Here is a 22,751-nt window from a genome sequence, read left to right as displayed (position 1 = left end):
AATAATACTCCACTACCGAAACACGTGATGGTGAAAGTGCGTTAAAAAAAATCTTGTGTGTAACAACCCCATGTGTGTATTTATATAGGTAACTTCTGAGCACCCTTAGCTCATACTTTATGCTATAGTAGCATATTCACGTACAGTATTCATCTTTTTCCTGTTATTAAAGGTTTAACCTCAACATCACAAACTGTAAGACATATCCCCTTGTATTAGCAGGACGACACACTTATTGTTTTGCTTAAATTGAAGGTTTTAATGTAGCGTACTGCAGAAGACAGACAACTGCTGTTAGGAATATTCATTACAGCTCAATTCCTGACTTTACATTAGATTTGCATTTATGGACAAGCTGCACCCTCTAATGGTCAAAAATCAGAGCAACATTAAAACACTTGTGTTGAACTCTGTCCCACTCTGCTGGATATCATGAGGTACTAGCCAAAGTAACAAAGGAGCTGAGCTATTAGGTGGTATTCAAATGTTGCCAAAACTTTTATGAGGCTTCAGCAGTATGATTTAATCAGGTCAAGTGAAGGGCATCTTCCAAAATTAGTGTTTTGGTGCAAAATTCCCTCTTTACATTACTATCCTGCCAGCTCAGCACTCAGCAGAAACACTGTCCAGGGAAACACAGAGGAAATTTCATACTAAAAATACATAATGTAGTCAGAATTGTATGTTGCAGCAGACACTGAATAAATGTGGCTGATGAATCCAATTAATCTACCACGACATTTCAACAAAAGTCAAGTTTTCCAGTGAATAAAGTTTGTTTCCTTCAAGTTTGTTTCCTTCATTTTTCTACAGAAAATAAAAAATGTTTGCTCCTTAAACTAAACGAAAAATATAAAACCTCAATTCAAATTGTGACATCTTACATTGGTAGACACAAATGCAAAGGTTCTTTATCACAGGAAACATTCATTAAACCTCTATCAGACTGGTTTCATAACCGAGAACATTGATACTCACACCTACAACTGAAAACTGTGGCTTTCATGTAGATCAACAGCAAAGAACATTGTTGTGATTGTCGCGTATAAAGCTTAACCAACTAAAGATCATTTGATGTGGCTACGTGCTATTCACAAAATTAAGATACTAGTAGTTTCTTGTGAAAGTCAGAAACTATAAAACTCTTTAGTCCAACTCTGGCTCTGATGAAGGCTACTTCTTACATGACAAATTCAAGCTTTCAGAAAACTAAACGTAACAGGAATGTTATGCACCCTAAGGTACCCTGTGAGGCTAGAGCATATGTGAATATGCTAGACAGATTATAATAGTAGAGGGAGAATGGATTAATGTAACTGATTGTGCTAAACTCCCAAGCAGTTGCTATTGCCTGTAACAATGGCAGTACTGAATCTCTACTCAGCGATACAGGACAGTTCAAGTTGCACTGACAGAGGGAGGATGTGGCTAAAGAAGTAAAGGTGAAGTATAAATATGAAAACCATAGAACTGCCCACACAGCAAATTGCTATATAAAAAAAGTCTTCTTGAAACCCCCCAGATGACAGGTTGAGTTTCCTGCCGACATGATGCATGGTCTGCACAAGTTTCTGCTTTTCCATGTTCTGACATGTCTCAGACAAAATGGTAAGAGTACAATAGCCCGTGAGTGACCTTTACTCTTCAAGCAATCTTTGATTAAATATAATTTAAAGAAAACTGACTATTCTGTCAATCTCTCAATCATTATTCATGCAGGCATCCTATGAGTGTTGTTCTTGGCACCAACAATCTCAGGAAGGTTGTTAATGACACAATGAGATACAATGTAACAAAATACAAGCATGCAGATTATGTGGATATCCTATCTGGGAATGACATCATGCTCCTCAAAGTAAGTATTCACTCAACCAAATAGTCTCAGGTAATATCATGCACATTTACAGTCAAATTCTTTACATTCAACATATGTAAAAATCCATGAGGTTCAATAAATAAAATAAAGTGTTATTTCCATGGGATATACTGTATGTAATATTACACAGTTGTTTATTATAATTATTTGATAACTTGAAGTCTGATGGAGGAAAATGCAATGTTATAAAATAAAATGCTGTCAGTGTTTCTCCTTCACTTTCTTATTTCATGTGTGTGCAGCTGTCTAGGAAAGCTCACCTGGGCAAAAAACCAATTAAGCCCATAAAGCTTCCAAGTCATCATATGAACCTAAAAGGAATCAAAAAGTGCAGTGTAGCAGGATGGGGTTTCACAAGGACTGGTGGTCAAATTGTTGATGAGCTGCAAGTGGTGGATGTTCCTATCATTAAACAGGAAGTGTGTCGGAAGATGTGGCATAAGCTTCCTGCTGAGGTCATCTGTGCAGGTGGATATGGGACAAAGAAAGGATTTTGTCAGGTATGTTTTCTGTGTGTTCATACAAAATCTCAACTGGCTTCTGGTTTAAAAATGGTACAAACATCTTCAAATGAATATACATATTAATATATTTCCTCTTTGCAGGGTGATTCTGGTGGCCCTCTGGTGTGGAAAAGAAAGTTTGCAGTTGGTGTTGTTTCTTTCAACTATAACCATAACTGTAAATACCCAGATGTACCAAACATCTATACAGACATATCAAAATTTATTCCCTGGATCAATGTGTTTCTCAAGAAAAACAATTCTTGAATGTAACAATGTTTTGAATTGTGGATGTATTAAATTTGATTGTATTGTGGCTGCTAACTCACTTTGTCAATTTTGCTTTTTGATCTAAATGCAAAATAAAATCTCAATTCAAATTGTGACTTCTTTCATTAGTAGACACAACTGCAAAGGTTCTTTATCCAAGAAAACATTCACAAAACCTATCAGTATAAGTTTTTTTGAACAGGATGAACACACTGCAGCTTTTTCTAATGAATCTCTTTCTCGCTTTCTGTTCTGACTTTTCCATTGCTGCATGAAGTTCACAGATTCAGACCTCACAGCCTGCGCCTAAAACTGAGTCCAACACAAATCTGACAAGTGTTTTTATACAGAATGTTTGCATAAAACTAACAGAATCAAAATTCAAAAAGATATATTTTTATGACACTTTAAGATTTCCTGAAATTCTGAATTAAAACTCATATAACAATGCTCCTTTAGACTGCTAGCTGTGAAGTAATGATCAACAGTTTAAATCTAAATACATCATTTTCAGCTTCATCACGTTGACTGTGAGAACATCGATGCTCACATCTGCAGCTGGAAACTGTGGTTCCTGTGGTTTATTTTTCACACAGTGTTTTTGTCGGTTGTGTCACGTAGATCCACACCAAAGAACATTGTTGTATCTGTGTTTATCGTGTAAACAGCTTAACCAACTAAAGATCATCTGATGTGGTTATGAAGTATCCACAAACCTGTGAGAGAAGGTAAACCAAAAGGGTCCAACATGAACTGAATCAAGAGAATAAAATGCAAAATGAAAAGGAAAGGTAAATTGAATGAAAAGTGCAGAAAGGAGAATAGATTTGTGCAAGATAAGTCTGTATGAAATGCATGACAAAGACTGGATCACTATTTTGTTTGACTTTTTTTAAAGACTATGACACAAGCAATATGTCAGTAAATAAAGTGCAAAAAATAGGTTGTACAAATGTGCTTGTGTGATATGTAATCTGCTATATTTGTCACTGAGAGAAAGACCGTTACTGTGTGGTTACTGTCAGCCTAACTTCCTGGCTTCAAAATGAGACAAAAAAGAAGCTACAAAAACAATTTGTCCTGTAAAACTTAATTTCATGCATTTTGTGGTTTGCTTAAGGTCGAAGTACAAAATATCACCAACAAAACCCAAAACTACCAGACCAAGCACACTGCCCTGAACTATCTGCCTCGCTTTGTAAAAGTCTGTGGAACATTTATGCAATTTTCCTAACTAAATTGTATAATAATTACAAATTATGTTTGTGGATGTATTAAATTTGATTGTATTGTGGATGTATTGCTTTTTCTAACTCACTTAGTCAGTTTTTGCTCCTTAACCTAAATGCAAAATAAAATCTCAATTCAAATTGTGACATCTTTCCTGAGTAGACATAAATGCAAAGATTCTTTATCAAGGAAAACATTCATAAAACCTATCAGAGTAAGTTTAAGGAAGTACACTGTAGTTATTTTTTTACGTGATGGAGGCACTGCAGCATTTTTTGATGAATCTGGTGACACAGACTAGAAGGAGACAGAAAGCACTGGAAAGCCTCAATCCATACAGACCCTGCTTTCTTTTCTGATTTTTCTATCACTACATGAGATGCACAGATTCTGACATCAGAGCCTGCGCCTGAAAGGCTGCACTGAGTCCAACACAAATCCAACAAGTGCTTATGGTTTCATTTCAACAAAAGTCGAGTTTTCCAGTGAACAAAGTTTGTGTTTAAGATAAAAAACCTAATAATACATAACAGGAAGGGACTTTATATATTGTTTAAGACACACTATGAGGCAAAAGTGCATGTGTGTGCTTTTGTGTGCCACACAGTACTGACACAACTGCCAGGGTTTGTGTATCTGTGAGCTTAGGTGCATGTAAAGTACAATATGTGTTTTTGGGCAGATGGGTATGTTTGCATAAATGCATAAAATGATATTCCTTGTGAAACAAGGACACAAACGCAAAGGTTCTTTATCACAGGAAACATTCATTAAACCTCTATCAGACTGGTTTCATAACCGAGAACATTGATACTCACACCTACAACTGAAAACTGTGGCTTTCATGTAGATCAACAGCAAAGAACATTGTTGTGATTGTCGCGTATAAAGCTTAACCAACTAAAGATCATTTGATGTGGCTACGTGCTATTCACAAAATTAAGATACTAGTAGTTTCTTGTGAAAGTCAGAAACTATAAAACTCTTTAGTCCGACTCTGGCTCTGATGAAGGCTACTTCTTACATGTCAAATTCAAGCTTTCAGAAAACTAAACGTAACAGGAATGTTATGCACCCTAAGGTACCCTGTGAGGCTAGAGCATATGTGAATATGCTAGACAGATTATAATAGTAGAGGGAGAATGGATTAATGTAACTGATTGTGCTAAACTCCCAAGCAGTTGCTATTGCCTGTAACAATGGCAGTACTGAATCTCTACTCAGCGATACAGGACAGTTCAAGTTGCACTGACAGAGGGAGGATGTGGCTAAAGAAGTAAAGGTGAAGTATAAATATGAAAACCATAGAACTGCCCACACAGCAAATTGCTATATAAAAAAAGTCTTCTTGAAACCCTCCAGATGACAGGTTGAGTTTCCTGCCGACATGATGCATGGTCTGCACAAGTTTCTGCTTTTCCATGTTCTGACATGTCTCAGACAAAATGGTAAGAGTACAATAGCCCGTGAGTGACCTTTACTCTTCAAGCAATCTTTGATTAAATATAATTTAAAGAAAACTGACTATTCTGCCAATCTCTCAATCATTATTCATGCAGGCATCCTATGAGTGTTGTTCTCGGCACCAACAATCTCAGGAAGGTTGTTAATGACACAATGAGATACAATGTAACAAAATACAAGCATGCAGATTATGTGGATATCCTATCTGGGAATGACATCATGCTCCTCAAAGTAAGTATTCACTCAACCAAATAGTCTCAGGTAATATCATGCACATTTACAGTCAAATTCTTTACATTCAACATATGTAAAAATCCATGAGGTTCAATAAATAAAATAAAGTGTTATTTCCATGGGATATACTGTATGTAATATTACACAGTTATATATTATAATTATTTGATAACTTGAAGTCTGATGGAGGAAAATGCAATGTTATAAAATAAAATGCTGTCAGTGTTTCTCCTTCACTTTCTTATTTCATGTGTGTGCAGCTGTCTAGGAAAGCTCACCTGGGCAAAAAACCAATTAAGCCCATAAAGCTTCCAAGTCATCATATGAACCTAAAAAGGAATCAAAATGTGCAGTGTAGCAGGATGGGGTTTCACAAGGACTGGTGGTCAAATTGTTCATGAGCTGAGAGAGGTGAATGTGTCGATCATTAAACTGAAAGTCTGTAAGGACAAATGGCTTCCCGGTGTCAAGTTTCCTCACAATATTATCTGTGCAGGTGGATATGGCACAGACAAAGGATTCTGCCAGGTATGTTTTCTGTCCTCTAAAAGAAAATGGCAACTGGTTTCTAGTCTTAAAACGGTACAAACATCTTTAATTAAATGATGAGCAAACAAATTATGATACTTCTTCCCAACAGGGTGATTCTGGTGGTCCTCTGGTGTGCAATGGGATGGCAGTTGGTGTTGTGTCTTTCAACAACGGTGGGAACTGTGACTACCCAGATGTACCCAACGTCTTTACAGACAATTTCATGCATTTTGTGGTTTGCTTAAGGTCGAAGTACAAAATATCACCAACAATACCCAAAACTACCAGACCAAGTGCACTGCCCTGAACTATCTGCATTGCTTTGTAAAAGTCTGTGGAACATTTGTGCAATTTCCTCATGCAATCACATCACATAACCAAGCCCTTTGAGGAAGCAAGCTGTGGTGTGTGTGGTGTGTGTACTTTGCAATAACATTATGCTATCATCATTATGCTAACATTATGCTATACTGCTGATACCGAGTAATTCAGCCTATTGATGCTGGATTGTTGCAATTTCTAAACTACTGGAAAAGCTTTTGTGGATCTATTTGCTCCTCTCTGCATGCTTCAAAGCTATGACACCTTCATTTTCTTGCTATGAGGGAATTATTACTCTACATAGAAATGTCCAATTCAAAAGTACATTTCACTGAGTGGGGCTTCCTCTTCACATATTCATACCCCATGTATTACTTTAAAATGCACGTCACTTACAGACATGTTCCATTGTGGTCAAGTAAAACAAGGTCAGATGAGTCACGATGCTCCTTTCAGGCTGTCAGCCAATGATTAAGTGTCTTTAACTGTAATATGGGGCTCATAATTGTGTCAGTGAGAATACCTAAACCTGAAACTTGAAACTGTGGTTTCTATTACGCATCTAGTTTTCAAAGGCTTTGGTGCAACATCACAGTGACAAAAGCCCACAACAGCCCAAAGGTCACAGCTAAAAAGAAATAACAAAAGCACTTAGATTCATCTAACTAACGTTCATTTCAATGTGGCTAAGTAGTATCCTAACAGTAAGAGAAGAAGGTCTTAAAATGCCCAAACAGAGAGACTGAACGTGTCGTAGATGCAGAAAAGGAAAAATGGTGAATGAATAAATAGATTAATGTGAGTTAAGCTCATCATCATACTGATCACATAATGTAAGTGTTTCTTACTGTTGAGGCAGCAGAACCACAAGCACTATGTTAACTGTAACAATGGCAATACTGCATGATCATGACTCATGCACTCATCGCTACAAGTCAATTAAAATTGCACTGTTGCAAAGGGGATGCGACTAAATATGTGAAGGTGAAATAAACGCAAACCACAGGGTCGCTTACTAAGGAAACTGCTTTATAAAAAGGGTCTACTTGACACTCCAAACACCAAAGGTTGTTTTTCCTGCCAGTATGATGCATGGTCTGCATACATTTCTGCTTTTTCTTCTCCTGGCATGTCTTGGACGAAACAGTAAGATGGCTGAATCTAATTGTTATTCTCCAGAGTACAAATGGGATATTAACTCATCCTTTGTTTCTTGTTGTCTTTTCAGCGCTGGAGAGTGAAATCATAAATGGGAAAAAGGTCCCGGACAACTTAATGCTGTATATGGCCTCTGTACAGAACAACAGAGGTCATGTATGTGGAGGATTCCTTATCAGTGAGGATTTTGTAGTCACTGCAGCGCACTGCAATGACTCGTGAGTTCAAGAAATCCTTAAATCATGTAATTAAAAATCAAATCAAAATTTTAGTTTTAGATATTTTGTTTGTTTTTTGGCACAATGTAAGAAAAAGCTACTGACAATGTTTCAATGATCACTCATTTAGGAATCCTACAAGTGTTGTTCTTGGCACCCACAATCTCAAGAAGGTTAATGACATGATGAGATACAATGTAACGAGATGCAAACATCCATCTTACCAGAATGTCCGATCTGGAAATGACATCATGCTCCTCAAAGTAAGTAGAAATTTAATTAACTGTCTCAGGCAAAATCATGCATTTTTACCGTAAAATTGTATGAATACATATTTTATAGCATACTTATGTGAAAATTAAAAACTAGCAAAGACTAATTTTATAATGTGCTATAAAATTTGTCTTTATGATTTTTATTTTCTGATTTTGTGTGTCTCCAGCTGTCTAGGAAAGCTCGACTGGACAAGAGAGTACAACCAATTCAGCTTCCAAAGACTGAGATGAAAATAAAAGATAAAGCAAAGTGTCGTGTAGCTGGATGGGGTCGCATGGGAAAAGAACTTGGACGTGTTGATGTGCTGCATTTCGTGGATGTGCCTATCATTAACCTGAATGTCTGCAAGACGGAATGGGATCAAATTAATTTTAAGCTTCCTGAACATGTTATTTGTGCGGGTGGATATGACACAGACAAAGGAATCTGTCAGGTAAGTTTTATGCCATTTTATGGAAAATGGTTTCTAGTTTTAAAATGGTACAAACATCTTTAATCAAATAATGACCAAACAAATAATGATACTTCTTCCTCACAGGGTGATTCTGGTGGCCCTCTGGTGTGTAGTGGGATGGCAGTGGGTGTTGTATCCTTTAACATGAAACGAAACTGTGACTACCCAAATGTACCCAACGTCTATACAGACATATCAAAAAACCTTCACTGGATCAAAAAAATTCTCAAGAAAAAGAAGTGTTAAATGTACTGCAACAATGTGCATCAGCACATTTGTTTTGTGCAGGTATTGCTGTGTTTAAGTCACTCTGTCAGTGTCTGCTCTTTATCTGAAATGCAAAATTCAACTAAGTTTCAAATTTCAAATGCTGTATTTTGTTTTCTGTTGTTACAAGACAAGACAAGACACGGATGGTATTTCAGTGAAAAGATTAATTCCAAAAAATATTCATGAAATGTTTCAGGGTATGTTTGATGTAGAATATACAATATCTGAATTCAACAATATATAAATTCCTTCTATATTTTCTGTGGCTGATCTGTAGTTGATGAACAGAATACTCTGACCATATTTGCAATATCCTATTACAAAAATAATACCAATAATAAATAAGCCTCAGTTTCATTCGCAGTAGAAGTCTATTATCTTGGTTTAGACAGATGTGCAAAATGTCAAGAAATGATTTCAGTTGGTGTATGTGTGATATATTTGTTGATGTACAGATTGCTATACTTGCATGAAGTCTACAGTGTCTCCAACCAATAAGATACATTTTCTACACTTCACTTACACATATGTTGGAATCAGGTCAATTAAAACATTAACAGATGGTAATGATGCTCAGAGTATAGAGCATTAGTTTCATAATTGAGACTGTGGGAATGTTTTAGACAAACTTGAAGCTGGAAACTGTGGTGTTTGTGGTTTGTCTAGTTTGTCACAGAATTCACAGAAGTGCTTGTGGGTTGAAGTAAACCCACACCAAAGAACATTGATGTTGTGTCTTTTGGCTTCACTTTAGTCTTCACTTCACTTAAATTAAATTCAGCAGTAGTAGGGTAGTAGCCACAAACAAGGGTCTGAAAGTGGTCCTCTGGTGTGCAATGGGATAGCATTTAGTGTTGTGTCTTTCAACAGGAATTTTAACTGTACCTACTCAGATGCAACCAATGGCTATACATTATATAAAAATTCCTTTGCCGGATTAAGGAAAAGAATTGTTCAATTTGTAGTGATCTTGCACAAACTTTTACTTCAGCATACTTTTATTGTATTGGAGAGGTATGGTCATATCTGCATTGCTTTGTCAGTGTTTGTTCTTTAACTGAAATGCAAAATAAAACTTCTTTTCAAATATTGTGTTTTGTTTCCTCCGGTAACGTCTTAATTAGAATACACAACAAGACATTCACAACAGTTCTCATGGTAAATTTAATGTAGAATATAATTTCTGGTTGTAAATAACGTTTTGATTTTCTTTGGTTAAATTAGGTCAGGGTTAAAGAATGGTGTCGTATGTCATAGGACTCAGTAGATTTATGATTTATTATGCAGGGTCTACTGACAGGTCAAAACATAATATAACATAGGAATGCTTATCCAATATCTGGCAGATTTCACCATGTGTATTGATAATTATGACACCTAACTTAAAGACAATTTGAATTTCTGATTGATTTTAACATTAAGACTGTCAGGTGTAAATAAATAGTGAATTAGGGATAGGAATTTAACCAGAGCATTAGTTTCATAACTGTTACAGTGAGAACATTGATGCTAAATACTTGGGGGGGCATTATTTCCACATCAAAGAGACTTGATGTTGCATCTGTGTTCTTCAATGCAACTAAAGCTCACTTGATGTGATGGAGTTGTAACCACAAACTGGGAGACCAGAAGGTCCAAAAGGACTAGAAAATAAATGGCAAATGGCAATAAACCACGGTTATGCACCACCATCTGGGCAAACAACAGTAACAAATGGTAAACAGAGATTTCACATACAGGACACAAGAAAGAAAGGTTGTGAAGCAAAGATCACAATCAAACAAATATGCAGGCTTCTTCAGTATGCGAGATCCTGCAAGAACAACCCACATAGGGAGCAAAAAAAAAGACAGAGAAGACTGCTGAAAGACCTAAGAGGAAGAAAGGAAATCGACAGTGAACTCCCACTAAACAAAGCACACATAAAGCACTCACTTGGAGGGGTCTCTAGAATGGGAAAGACAATCCATCTAACAATAACAAACTCAGTGGATTAGGGGAGGGCATGACAGCCAGGAAATCACACAATGTGAAGATGAGAATTACTGACACTGCTGCCCCAAGTGAACTGGACAGAGCCTACTACCCTAAATTGCAAAGATCAGACTGAGAATCACAATGCTGGACCAAGAGAACCTTTGCCAAAAGCTGGAGGAGTGAAGACAGATGGAGCATGTACTTTTTCCTGACCATACCAGAGTAAAAATCCTACCACAATATCAGCAGCAGACATGTCTGTTCAAGATGGTCCAATGGTACCTGTTAAGATGGAGACAAACGAGAATGGCATCACTCAGAATGAGTCTGATGTAACAGAACAGCCTCCTCCATCCTTTCCTGCCCATGACGAATCCGATGTACAAGTTGTGGACAACAATGAGGTTTCTGAGGAGACTCTCCTTTTTGTCCACCAAGAGAAGTGGTAGCAAGATGTCCTGAAGCGCTATGGAAACACCATTTGTCTCATTGATGCCACCCGCAAAACTACTAAATATGATCTTTGTGCAAACAAACTGTGATTACATTTTGGTTGCTATGTTCATAATACATTTATGACATTTATGTATGTATGTATCACATTTATCTACACTCAAGGACCTCTTGTGATTGCGGTGATTCATAAGTTTTGAAATACTTATTTTATAACGCCATTGACTGCTCTGTATACCGCCATTGCAGACTCCTCATTCTTCTTAACTGGCCAGCAGGGGCCGCAAGTGATCAGCAACTGCTTCAGTTTGGAATCTTGTTTCTGCTAGGGACAACCAATCATGCCTTGTTGCCATATTAGATCAATCGGTGCCAAATTTCAGTACCTTGTTGTGAATTCAAATAAATATTGATAAGATTCTTTATGAGTCTATCGTAAAGCTTAGACTCTTTTCAGCAGTCCTCACCATTTTACAATATGTGTTATACATAGCAAAAGGCATTTCTGGCAATCGGCTAAGCTAAAAACAAGGCTTACCTTGTCTGTTGCACGCCACATTTTGGCCTTCGTTGTGGCTCAAAAACTGACATCCACAGAAAAGTCTGGACAGTCGATTGATTTTCATTTGGCATGAACAATGCCTTATCCAGTTTATAAAATTATCCATTTATTTCATTGTTTGTTTGGTTTGGAATGTTTTCATTTAGGCATTTAAAATCTTCCATAGATTAGTACTGTATTGACCTTGTCAATTTCAGCAACAAGGAATTGCTCCAACTCTTTTTATTTTAGTCACATACTAATTTTGTATCCAAAAGATTCTTAAAAAAGGTTCATTCAGTTCTTCAGAACTCAAGAAACTTAAAAACCTGCATCATCATACTGATACTTAAGCAGCATCAAAGCTCTTGAAAATGTTCATCATAGAAACAGCTGCAGAAACACAAAGTTAGCTAATTGAACTAGGTGAAAACTAGTGAAAGCTAGGTGAACACTAGTTAATGCCAAATGTAACTTTGTGCCAAAGATTGTCTTTTTAATCTGATATCAGTGGTGGATGTGGTAATGTTGGGACATATGACTCCTTCAAAAATGTCGACATGTGTCCCCAACTTTGATGTTCAAATGTTGAACCAGAAGGTAAGACACAAATCGTAAATGGAACAAAAAAAAAATGGGTGGGTCGCATAAGGTCAATACAATATAGTACAATAGACCCTTTTTATGGCAGAAAATAAATAACAACATTAACAATGGCTACATTCAATTAAGTGTCCCATTGAGCCAAACAATACACTTAAATGATTAATATGAAAACACAGCTATCCACCATTGTCCATGATAGCCATCTCTATCAAATCATACGCATCTCTATCAAATCATGCATAATATCAGAGACCTGGAACTGGCTCACCTTAATGCTATGCAGCCATTCATATTATTCATTCCACCTGTGCTTTTCCTGCTTTGACAAGTCAAAAAATCTCCCATAAAAAGGGTCTTTTATTTTGCATCTTCCTAAGATGGGGACATGAATGAACACCTAAATTTGGTGGCAATCCATCCAATAGTTGTTGAGACATTTCACTCAAAACCACAAATGTCAACCTCATTTTGGGACTGGAGGAAAAATCAGGGAATCATCATATTTATTAGGATTTACCCTCTGGGGACCATGAATGCCTGCACCAAATTTCATGGCAATCAAGTTCAACACATGCTCTACTCCGGTCAAATAAAACATTAACAGACTCAGTGCTTCAACTGCTGGCTGTCATAATGATCAAAAGGATATAACTGGTGCATTAGTTTGATAACTGTGACTGTGAGACCATTTTGACACTCAAATCTGAAGCAGGAAATTGGTTTCTGTGGTTCAGTTTGTCACAGAATTCAAAGAAACATGTGAGTGGGCTTTTTAACCAAAATCAGTTTGGTGACTACTAGAAATTGCATGCAATGGCATGGGGCAGGCAGGCTGTAGAGGGGTTGTATGGTGGAGATTGGCTGGTGGCTGGGTGGCTGGAACAAAATAGATATTTAAAGTGCAATTTATATAAAGTGTGAAATTCAAAGGGCAAATGAAATGAAGGAGAAAGAGCAGATTCATGAGAAAGATTGAAGTGTTAAAACTTATCACATAATGTGCGTCACGCTGCTGAGGCACCAGAACCACAAGCAAAGATACCATAAGCAATCGATATCACAAGCTGAAAATTTCCATTGCAGAAAGGATGTGGTCATAGAGTTCAAGATTAAAAAAAAAAAAAACTACTTGACACTCCCAGGTGTCAGCCTGTGGGTACTGCCAACTTAATGCAGGTCTGCAAAAATTTCTGCCTCATGTTCTGACATGTCTAGGACAAATTAGTGAGAATGGCAAATCTGATTATTATTCTCTGGTCTACAAATGGAGGATTAACAGAATTTTCAAATAACTGATTTTACTTTCTAGGATCAAATCTGAAGTTACATCAGTAAGTCATTTGTAAATATTCACTAGGTTCTCATTTACTAATACGCCATGAAGTATGCAGTTGTAAATCTAAGTAGGTCTTTTATGAAGGTCAACAGATCTAACTTTCTAATAAGCTAACGTCTACAGTTACAAATATTTATGATGTCATTCATGTAAGGTCATGAATTTTCCACTTACTGATAAGAAATCATCAAAAGTTAGGCTTGAAGATGGGCCCTATGTTGCCTGTTCCCATCCTCCCTCCCAGAAACAGCTCCTTGGTCTTACTGACATTACAGTTAAGGAAGCTGCTGTCAAACCAGGTGGCAAGGTGATCGATGTGCTGAGAGTAGGAAGGGCTGTTGACATCCTGCAGGCAGGCAACCAGGGCCATGTCATCAACATACTTCATGAGTGAGAGAAAGTGCTGCTGTATTTTACCTCATTTGTATATATGGAGAACAGGAGGGGAGATATAATGCACCCTTGTGGAACGCTGGTGTTCAGGACAAGGCAGTCTGAGAAGGTGTTATTAATATACACTTGCTGGGGCCTCTCTCTCAGGAACTCCTTGATCCACCGGACAAGGCTGCTGTTGGATTGTATTAAAAGCAGAGGAGAAATCTTTAAGTAAAAGGACATATGAGTTGGCCTTGTCTAGATGATCATGTGCTTTGTCCAGGAGAGTGAGAGTGGTGTCCTCCACACCTCGACTGGCTTGAGAGGCAAACTTCATGGGGTCCATGAGCTTAACTGTTTGCAATATGAGTTTCTTGCTCACTAGATTCTCCATGCATTTTCTTAATAGAGGTGTGAGGGCGATGGTTCTAAAATCATTATGCAATTTTGTGTGCACCGTTTTAGGCACTGGAGCAATGACTGCGATTTTCCAGGCCTGGGAGACAAAACTGATGCTGAGGAACAAATGGAATAGATGGGTCCCAGTTGGATGCCACATTCTTTCAAGACCCTTCCCTTGAGCCCATCCGGCCTATGGGCTTTGCAAGGGTTGACTCACTGGAGGATCGAAATGACTTATTTTTCCTTTAATATCACAGGGGAAGGTGTCATTCCTGCACAGACATAGTCACATTCATCACTGAGGTCATGTTTATCAAATCTAGAAATTGAACATGTTCATATCATTTGAAAGGCTAACGGGGCCATTACATTGACAGGCTACTCTGTGTTTCCTTCCCATCATTGTGTTCAGTCCCCTCCAAGCATCTCTTGCATTGACATTCCTCTGCTTCTCTTCAACATAGTCTTTGTAGTCCATATTTGCTTTCTTAACCATGCATCTCCTCATTTCCTTCTCTAAATCTCTCACTTTTTGCAGGTCTCCCTCCAGAAAAGCTATTTTCTTTCACTTTTATCGGTGTTGTAGTCCTTTAAAACTTTATTTAGTCCTATTGACCCATGGTTTGTTATTGGGGTAGATTCTGACATTTTTGTTTTATTGATAATAGTCAACACAGAGGTTGATATAATTGGTGATTGTGTAGGTTAACAGTTCAGGGTTATTACAGGACACCTGGTCATTGGGGAAAAAGTCACATTCAGTGGCATCAAAACAAGACCTCAGCTCTGCAACTGAATCATTTGTCCAGGCATGAATGTGTTTCTGACAGTACTTTGGCAAGAGGTGGATAACATTATTATCAGACAGTTCAAGTGGTTGGTGGCATCTGGGAACATAAGCATCCCCCACATTTCAGAATTCCAGAATGACTGATTTTCCCAAACTCACAAAGCAAGTAGTGTGGTCGAAAAGAAACAGTCTCAGAGGATCACCGCAACAAACTTGACAGACATATCCCCTAACATGATTGCCAGGGACAAACTTTTTTACAGTAGCAAATGTTGATACCAAAACAAACAAACAGATGAGCCAGGTAATTAGGGTCAGCATTTGCATATGCTAGTGGTTAATGTTTCACAATAGTTTCCTGCAATAGCCAAATGAAACTGGTTTATTCTCTTATATCAGTTTCAAGGTTATTAAATGGATGGCAATAACTCTAACTGACATAGATGGCAGTCTGATAATACTAGCTGGGCTAATTGAATATAAGTCATCAAAACCCCATTTCACTGATCATCATCTATGTCAATTAGAGTGATTACCATCCATTTAATAGCCTTGCAATTGATATAAGAGAATGAACTGGTTTAATTTAGCTATTGCAGGAAACTATTGCGAATCAAAATAGCAATGGTTATATTGTTATGAGCCTAAAATCTGTTATTTTTATATGAATATCAATTCAAGATGGCCACCAAACGAACCCCATGGGCCATTAGTTGACCTTGGCAACACAGAAAATTCTTAACTGGTCACCATTAGGGTCCTAAAAAACAGATAACAAAAAAATGCCATGCAGGTACATGGGGACCTATTTCTTTTCCTTGACTATATCCCAATTGTCTGATCCTTGCAGGGACAGTACAGGTTACCCTTGATGAAACTGGGAGCATCTCACCCTTGTACCAAAGCCCTATAGTTCCTTTCGTTTCCCCTAATCAAAGCCAGATCCCACCCAGTTTGGTTTTAACATGCAGCTTCTTGCTGGCCTTAGACAAGGCTGAAACCGCAATCTACTACTCCATCCTACTTCGTGTTAGTGTAATAATTTCACCTCTTTAGAAATCTCTCCAATGTTAGTGACAGTTTTTTTCTTGCTCTGTCTACTGGTCTTGTTAGGTTTATTGCAGCAAAACATTTCTTACTGTATGTAATGTTTTAAACACAAAATGAAAAACAAAAATGAAGGGTGAATGACATGAAAGTAGGAAAAATGTATTCATGTGAGACAGTGTTAAAGTTACGTCTGTGCTTTGTCAGCTTGCATTTATCAAAGGATGTGGTTAGATATCAAGATAGATAGAAATCATACTGTACAGATCAAATTCTGCTGTTTAAAAAGGGTGTGTTTGACAGCCTCAAGACAACAAGTTGAGTTTGCTGCTGGCACAATGTATGTTCTGCGCAAGATTCTGCTTTTTCATGTCTTAATGTGCCTCGGACAAAATGGTAAGATTGCACAATCTTTTCTACAGCATGCAATTGGGATTTTAACTCATTTTAATTTTCTTCATATATTTTTAGCACTTGGGAGTGAAATCATACATGGGGAAAAGGCCCCAGAGAACTCCCTGCTGTATATGGCCTCGGTACAGAGCTCTGGAAGTCATATATGTGGAGGAGTCCTCATCAGTGAAGACTTTGTACTCACAGCTGCGCACTGTGACGTGTGAGCTACTTTTCCCTCTTTATATATTATTCATGTAATTAGTAAAATCTCTTATTTCAAGAGAAATTGATCTGATTTTCTGCTGTGTTTTGTTGTTGACAATCTGATAATTGCATTTTATTCAGGAATCCTACAAATGTTGTTCTTGGCACCCACAATCTCAGAAAGGCTGGCAGGAGAAGGATAAAAATTGTGAAGAAATGCAAACATCCATCTTATGAAAATATTGCATATGGGAATGACATCATGCTCCTCAAAGTAAGTAGATTTTCATACAACCCAGTTGTTTCACATGACATGTTGCATTTTTTTAATCAAATTATTTCCTTTTAAGTTATGTTAAAATAAATTTGGTTCAAGAAATCAATACAAAAATTAAGCATTATTTTCCATGAGGGTAAATGTAAAAGGTGGTGGTAAAGCCTAAAACAGTATTGAATAACAATGTCCCAGCATTGCAATAATTTAATATTAAAACCTATCTACCTTAATTTAAATGAATCATCAGCTCTGACATCTGGCAATTGTATAAGTGAAGTCTGATAAAGATTATGGTCATGTTCAGACAGATCGCCAGTCTTTTAAATTTACTTTCTGATTTTGTGTCTCCAGCTGTCTAGAGGAGTTCAACTGGGCAAAAGCATACAACCGATTCCACTTCCAAGTTCTGATATCGACCTTCAGGAAAACCAAATGTGTCTTGTAGCTGGATGGGGTAAAGTGAGAACTGATGGTGGCACTGTTGATGAGCTGAGAGAGGTGAATGTGTCGATCATTAACCCAGAAGTCTGTAGGAAGAGATGGCTTCCCTATGCCAATATTCCTCACAATATTATCTGTGCAGGTGGATATGGTACAGACAAAGGATTCTGCCAGGTGTGTTTTCTGTTCTCTAAAAGAAAATGGCAACTGGTTTCTAGTCTTAAAATGGTACAAACATTTAATTAAACGATGAGCAAACAAATTATGATACTTCTTCCCAACAGGGTGATTCTGGTGGTCCTCTGGTGTGCAATGGGATGGCAGTTGGTGTTGTGTCTTTCAACAAGGGCAGAAACTGTGACTACCCAGATGTACCCAACGTCTTTACAGACATATCAAAACACGTTTCCTGGATCAATAAGATTGTCACGAAAAAGAATTGCTAAATGTAACAATCATACAGTCTTACTTTGCTTCAGCATGCCTTTATTCTGTTTGAGCGGCGCAGTTGTGTCTGAGTCGCTCTTTCAGTATTTGCTCTTAAAAAGAAATGCAATGATCTTCCATAAAGTTTTGCTTCAGCATGCCTTTATTCTGTTTGAGCGGCGCAGTTGTGTCTGAGTCGCTCTTTCAGTATTTGCTCTTAAAAAGAAATGCAATGATCATAAAGTTTTGCCTCAGCATGCTTCTATTGTAATATGGAGGTGTTGTTGTTCACTATTTGCTCTTCAACCAAAATTCAAAATAAAAACTCATTTCAAATGCCATGTTTTGTTTCTGTCAGTATGAGAGGACACAAATAATATTTAAGTTAATAAAAACTATTCAAAGGTCCTTCTTCCAACAATATATCTACAAAATGTGTACATTTGATGTAGAATGAGTAACTTCTGACATGCCCACATAATACTGGTCAGCCCTAATAAAACCAGGACAGTCACACTTTGCACCAAACCACTGCAGCTTGATTTTGTCACAAGGCTACACTACGTAAGTGCTACTGATCATCATCTTCATTTTAGCAATTGGCTATATTTCCACAGCAGAGCAAGAGGGGTGGTCAGTGCCTCCCTGATAACTGACTGGACACTCCAAATGCTACCCCCAAATTTCTTTAACCTAACTGACTGTAACAAAAATTATGATTACCACACTTAAGAATCTAAATGTGGTTAAGTAATAATCGTAAACAATGAGGGAAGGAGGTCTAAAAAGGCCCAGAATGAACTGAATCAAGAGGTTGAATGTCTTCTCAATACAAAAAGAAAAACAAAAATGAATGATGGATGACATAAAAGTGTGAAGAATAGATTAACATGACAGACTGTGGTAACATCAATACATAATTCAGGCTGTTGTGCCACAAGTGCTATGAGCAAAGAAGATAATGCAAAGATAATATCACTATGCAACTCGCAAACTTGCATTGTTAAAGGATGTGGTTATAGAAATCAAGATGCTAATCACAGTTGCCAACAGTGAGGACATACAGCAATGCTGTATAAAAGGGTCTACCTAGGATGGTGAAGTTAATTCTCCTGCTGGAAAGATGCATCGTCTGTACAAATTTCTGCTTTGTCATGTTCTGACATGTCTAGGTAAGATTACCAAATTGGTTCATTATTCTCTAGCCTTTTAATGGAGCCTTAACCTAAATCAGATTTTCTGTTAAACTTTTAAGCACGTGGGAGCGAAATCATACATGGGGAAAAGGCCAAGGAGAACTCATTGCTGTATATGGCCTCGGTGCAGAACAACAATGGTCATGTATGTGGAGGATTCCTCATCACTGAGGACTTTGTAGTAACTGCTGCCCACTGTGACCGATTGTGAGTTACCTTTCCCTTTTAAAGAAATCTTAATTCATGTCAATATGAATTACAATGGACTTCAACTTTCTATAAACCATTGTTTTTATTGTTTTCTTTTGCTGTTTTTTAGAAAGAAATTTATGAAATGTACTGACAACCTCTCAATGATCACTCACCCAGGGAACTTACAAGCATTGTTCTCGGCACCCACAATCTCAGGAGGGCTGATCATGAAAGAAGAGACATCAAACAGAGATACAAACACCCAGCTTTTGTGAATGAAGGAAATGGTAATGACATCATGCTCCTTAAGGTATGTATATACTCATTTGAAGCAATAGCCTCGGGTGAAATCATACATTTTGGTGGTCAAATTTATCTGCATTTAAGTTTGATTAAAGTCTATAAGGTTCTATTACTTTTTACGTGTGTTTGCTGTTGCCAGCAATATCAACCATAAGGTAAGAGACGAAATCAGAAAAAAGGGTCATAATATCAACACAATATAGTACAATATTCCCTTTTTATGTCAGACATTTTGATTTGTCAAAGCAGGAAAAACACAGTTGTAAATAATAACATTAACGATGGCTCCATTCAATTCAATGTCCCAGTAAGCCATGTCAGTGAGTGAATATGCACAATACCAGAGGCCTGGAACTGGCTCATCTTATTGCCATACAGCCATACCACTGGCATGGCTAAAAACAGAGAGGAGTGTCAGTGAGCAGCTTCTGAACTGAACTGAACACCACAAAGTCAAATGGTGTTTTTGGCTTAATCCATCCATTAAATTGCTATTTAAGGTAAATGTAAAAGTGCCACTGCCAAAATAGCAAAAACACACAACATTACAACTGTTGAGGGCAACAATCGCTGCTTGTAACATGTAAACAACAACCTAAATGATTAATCAGCTCCATATTCCAACAACTGTTTGTTAATCTGAAATCTGATGCTGGAAAAGAAGAATTTTATTATATTTAGATTACTATTGTTTTATTTTCCTTTCTGATTTTGTGTCTCCAGCTGGCACGGAAAGCTCAATTGAACAACCGAGTACAAACAATTCAACTTCCAAAATCTGAAATGGACATAAAAGAAAACGTAACATGTCATGTAGCTGGATGGGGTGCCACGAGAACTAGTGGTGGCACTGTTGATGAGCTGAGAGAGGTGGATGTGTCGATCATTAACCTGCAAGTCTGTAAGGAGAAATGGCCTGGTCTTCCTGCCAATGTTATCTGTGCAGGTGGTACAAACAAAGGATTCTGTCAGGTGTGTTTTCTGACCTCAATTGGTTTCTAGTCTTAAAATGGTGCAACCATCTTTAATTGAATAATAGCCAAATAAATGATGATACTTCTTCCTAACAGGGTGATTCTGGTGGTCCTCTGGTGTGCAATGATATGGCAGTTGGTGTTGTGTCTTTCAATAGGAACTTCGACTGTGACTACCCAGATGTACCCAACGTCTATGTGGACATATCAAAACATCTCCCCTGGATCAATACGATTCTCAAAGGCACAAAACATTATGAGTAGCAATCTTGACCAAAGTTTTGCTTAAACGTAATATGAGGATGTTGTTGTGTCTCAAATTGTTCTATCACTATTTTATTATTCACTGAAATACCAAAATTCAAAATAAAAGTGTTATTTCAGATACCACGTTTAATTTCCTTTTTTAATGTAGCATTTTCTAACCAAGCTGCATAGACAGGAGGCCCCAGCAGGTTTCTTACAGGCCAGGTTCTTTTAATCAACCTTTTCTGACTCTACTATCCACTTTGCTTGTAGTATAGAGATTATGCTTAATATTCTTTCCATCTTTGCAATATTCAAACAGACTATATATTCAAACACACAAATTTGACAAAAATCCAGTTTCAGCCACTTCTCAAAGTGCAATGTAAAAGGAAAAGCAAATAACTTGCATGTATCTGTATCTGGTCTGTACAAGGAGACAAACTACAGGTTGACTGTAATAAAACCAGGACAGTCACACTTTGCACTACAACGATGCAGCTTAATTTTGTCCCACCCACCTGATCATAGAAACATTGTCCACAAACTTGTCTCTGCATCACTGTACTGACATGGTTCTGTCTCTAAAGTCACTTTCAGATAGGTGAAATAGACAGCTTTAATAATGTCTAAATTATCCCAGTTATAATAAAAGTGGGATCAGACCTGGGGATTTCTTAACTGTAATAATGAATAGGCCTATGAAATGTACACAATTGCAGTAGCACAAAACACAAATCTCCTGTTGTCAGTATATTGTTAACTTATTAAATGGAGCTTAGCGTTGATTCAGGCAGAGACAAACGTCACTGATAGTCATGTGTTTCATTTCTGTCCAATTATTTATGTCCACAATGTATTCCATCCACTAAGGTGGTCCTTGTAAAATAGGTGGTGCTCATTAATTCTCCTTTTTAAAAAAAAAAAATATTTATGAATGTTTTAGTCAGTGTATAGTATATATAATTTGTACTCAGGTTTCTCTTGCAAAATAAATCTTGACCACATAGAAACAGAATAAATAAAACAAAACTAAATTACATGCATTTACCCAAATTCATAAGTAACATTTCCTATTATAGAAGGTGAAATGTTATAATATATATTTGGTGCACATGTCCATGTAAATTTGCAAATTAGTTAACTTGGTGTGGTTTAATATTATCCACAAACAGTAAGCAAGGAGAAGAAGGTCCAAACAGGCCTAGATTGAACAAAATAGATACTGAAAGTGAAATTTATATAAAATGTGAAATGCAAATGGCGAACGAAATGAAGGAGGAAGAATAGATTCATGAGAAAGATTGAAGTGTTAAAACTGACCACATACTTATCACATAATATGCTTCACACTGCTGAGTTACCAGAACCACAAGCAAAGATACCATAAGCCAGAGATATCACAAGCTGCAAATTCCTATTGCAGAGAGGATGTGGTCATAGAGTTCAAGATTAAAAAAAAAAAATACTTGAGACACCCAGGTGTCAGGCTGAGGGTACTGCCAACTTAATGCAGGTCTGCAAAAATTTCTGCTTCATGTTCTGACATGTCTAGGACAAATTAGTAAAACTGGAAATCTGATGAGAATGGCAAATCTGATTATTATTCTCTGGTCTACAAATGGAAGATTAACAGAATTTTCAAATAACTGATTTTACTTTCTAATAAAGGATCAAGTCTGAAGTTACATCAGTAAGTCCTGTGTAAATATCCACTAGGTTCTCATTTGCCAATATACCATGAAGTATGCAGTTATAAATCTA

At 37.2% G+C, this 22,751-nt stretch overlaps 4 protein-coding genes and 1 pseudogene across 4 annotated transcripts; all 5 read left to right on the top strand.

The window, feature by feature from the left end:
• The first annotated feature begins 1,591 nt into the window (after positions 1–1,591).
• On the top strand, positions 1,592–2,646 carry LOC122989109 (duodenase-1-like). The gene is made up of 4 exons (XM_044361789.1): positions 1,592–1,608; positions 1,720–1,855; positions 2,119–2,376; positions 2,482–2,646. Exons 1-4 carry the CDS (start codon positions 1,592–1,594, stop codon positions 2,644–2,646), a joined length of 576 nt encoding a protein of 191 aa, XP_044217724.1.
• A 2,620-nt stretch (positions 2,647–5,266) lies between these two features.
• LOC122989108 lies at positions 5,267–6,415 on the top strand (annotated as a pseudogene).
• Positions 6,416–7,504: 1,089 nt separating this feature from the next.
• LOC122989181 (duodenase-1-like) lies at positions 7,505–9,840 on the top strand. Its single transcript, XM_044361886.1, has 5 exons — positions 7,505–7,575; positions 7,658–7,805; positions 7,936–8,068; positions 8,248–8,514; positions 8,620–9,840. The coding sequence occupies exons 1-5, from the start codon at positions 7,515–7,517 to the stop codon at positions 8,779–8,781; spliced, it is 771 nt and encodes a 256-aa protein (XP_044217821.1). The 5' UTR covers positions 7,505–7,514; the 3' UTR covers positions 8,782–9,840.
• A 6,731-nt stretch (positions 9,841–16,571) lies between these two features.
• Positions 16,572–18,590, top strand: LOC122988312 (duodenase-1-like). Its single transcript, XM_044360533.1, has 5 exons — positions 16,572–16,728; positions 16,804–16,948; positions 17,074–17,206; positions 17,561–17,824; positions 17,935–18,590. Exons 1-5 carry the CDS (start codon positions 16,671–16,673, stop codon positions 18,094–18,096), a joined length of 762 nt encoding a protein of 253 aa, XP_044216468.1. The 5' UTR covers positions 16,572–16,670; the 3' UTR covers positions 18,097–18,590.
• Positions 18,591–19,199: 609 nt separating this feature from the next.
• On the top strand, positions 19,200–21,061 carry LOC122988315 (duodenase-1-like). Its single transcript, XM_044360535.1, has 5 exons — positions 19,200–19,254; positions 19,329–19,479; positions 19,642–19,774; positions 20,491–20,739; positions 20,838–21,061. Exons 1-5 carry the CDS (start codon positions 19,200–19,202, stop codon positions 21,003–21,005), a joined length of 756 nt encoding a protein of 251 aa, XP_044216470.1. The 3' UTR covers positions 21,006–21,061.
• The last annotated feature ends 1,690 nt before the right edge of the window (positions 21,062–22,751 follow it).

Source organism: Thunnus albacares, chromosome 9, assembly GCF_914725855.1.
Source record: "Thunnus albacares chromosome 9, fThuAlb1.1, whole genome shotgun sequence".
Lineage (NCBI taxonomy): Eukaryota > Metazoa > Chordata > Actinopteri > Scombriformes > Scombridae > Thunnus > Thunnus albacares.
Note: the sequence above shows the minus strand (reverse complement) of the source record. Positions and strands in the feature narration are given on the sequence as shown.

What these genes read in the sequence shown, in the direction of transcription:
- LOC122988312 (XM_044360533.1), top strand. Translation starts at nt 16,671, where the DNA reads ATGTATGTTCTGCGCAAGATTCTGCTTTTTCATGTCTTAATGTGCCTC. An exon ending in ACAGCTGCGCACTGTGACGT is followed by an intron (nt 16,949 to 17,073) that starts GTGAGCTACTTT and finishes CATTTTATTCAG; the next exon opens with GAATCCTACAAATGTTGTTC. An exon ending in CAGACAAAGGATTCTGCCAG is followed by an intron (nt 17,825 to 17,934) that starts GTGTGTTTTCTG and finishes TCTTCCCAACAG; the next exon opens with GGTGATTCTGGTGGTCCTCT.
- LOC122989109 (XM_044361789.1), top strand. An exon ending in ATGACATCATGCTCCTCAAA is followed by an intron (nt 1,856 to 2,118) that starts GTAAGTATTCAC and finishes ATGTGTGTGCAG; the next exon opens with CTGTCTAGGAAAGCTCACCT. An exon ending in CAAAGAAAGGATTTTGTCAG is followed by an intron (nt 2,377 to 2,481) that starts GTATGTTTTCTG and finishes TCCTCTTTGCAG; the next exon opens with GGTGATTCTGGTGGCCCTCT.
- LOC122988315 (XM_044360535.1), top strand. Translation starts at nt 19,200, where the DNA reads ATGCATCGTCTGTACAAATTTCTGCTTTGTCATGTTCTGACATGTCTA. An exon ending in TCTGACATGTCTAGGTAAGA is followed by an intron (nt 19,255 to 19,328) that starts TTACCAAATTGG and finishes TGTTAAACTTTT; the next exon opens with AAGCACGTGGGAGCGAAATC. An exon ending in GCTGCCCACTGTGACCGATT is followed by an intron (nt 19,480 to 19,641) that starts GTGAGTTACCTT and finishes TCACTCACCCAG; the next exon opens with GGAACTTACAAGCATTGTTC.
- LOC122989181 (XM_044361886.1), top strand. Translation starts at nt 7,515, where the DNA reads ATGATGCATGGTCTGCATACATTTCTGCTTTTTCTTCTCCTGGCATGT. An exon ending in GGCATGTCTTGGACGAAACA is followed by an intron (nt 7,576 to 7,657) that starts GTAAGATGGCTG and finishes TTGTCTTTTCAG; the next exon opens with CGCTGGAGAGTGAAATCATA. An exon ending in CAGACAAAGGAATCTGTCAG is followed by an intron (nt 8,515 to 8,619) that starts GTAAGTTTTATG and finishes TCTTCCTCACAG; the next exon opens with GGTGATTCTGGTGGCCCTCT.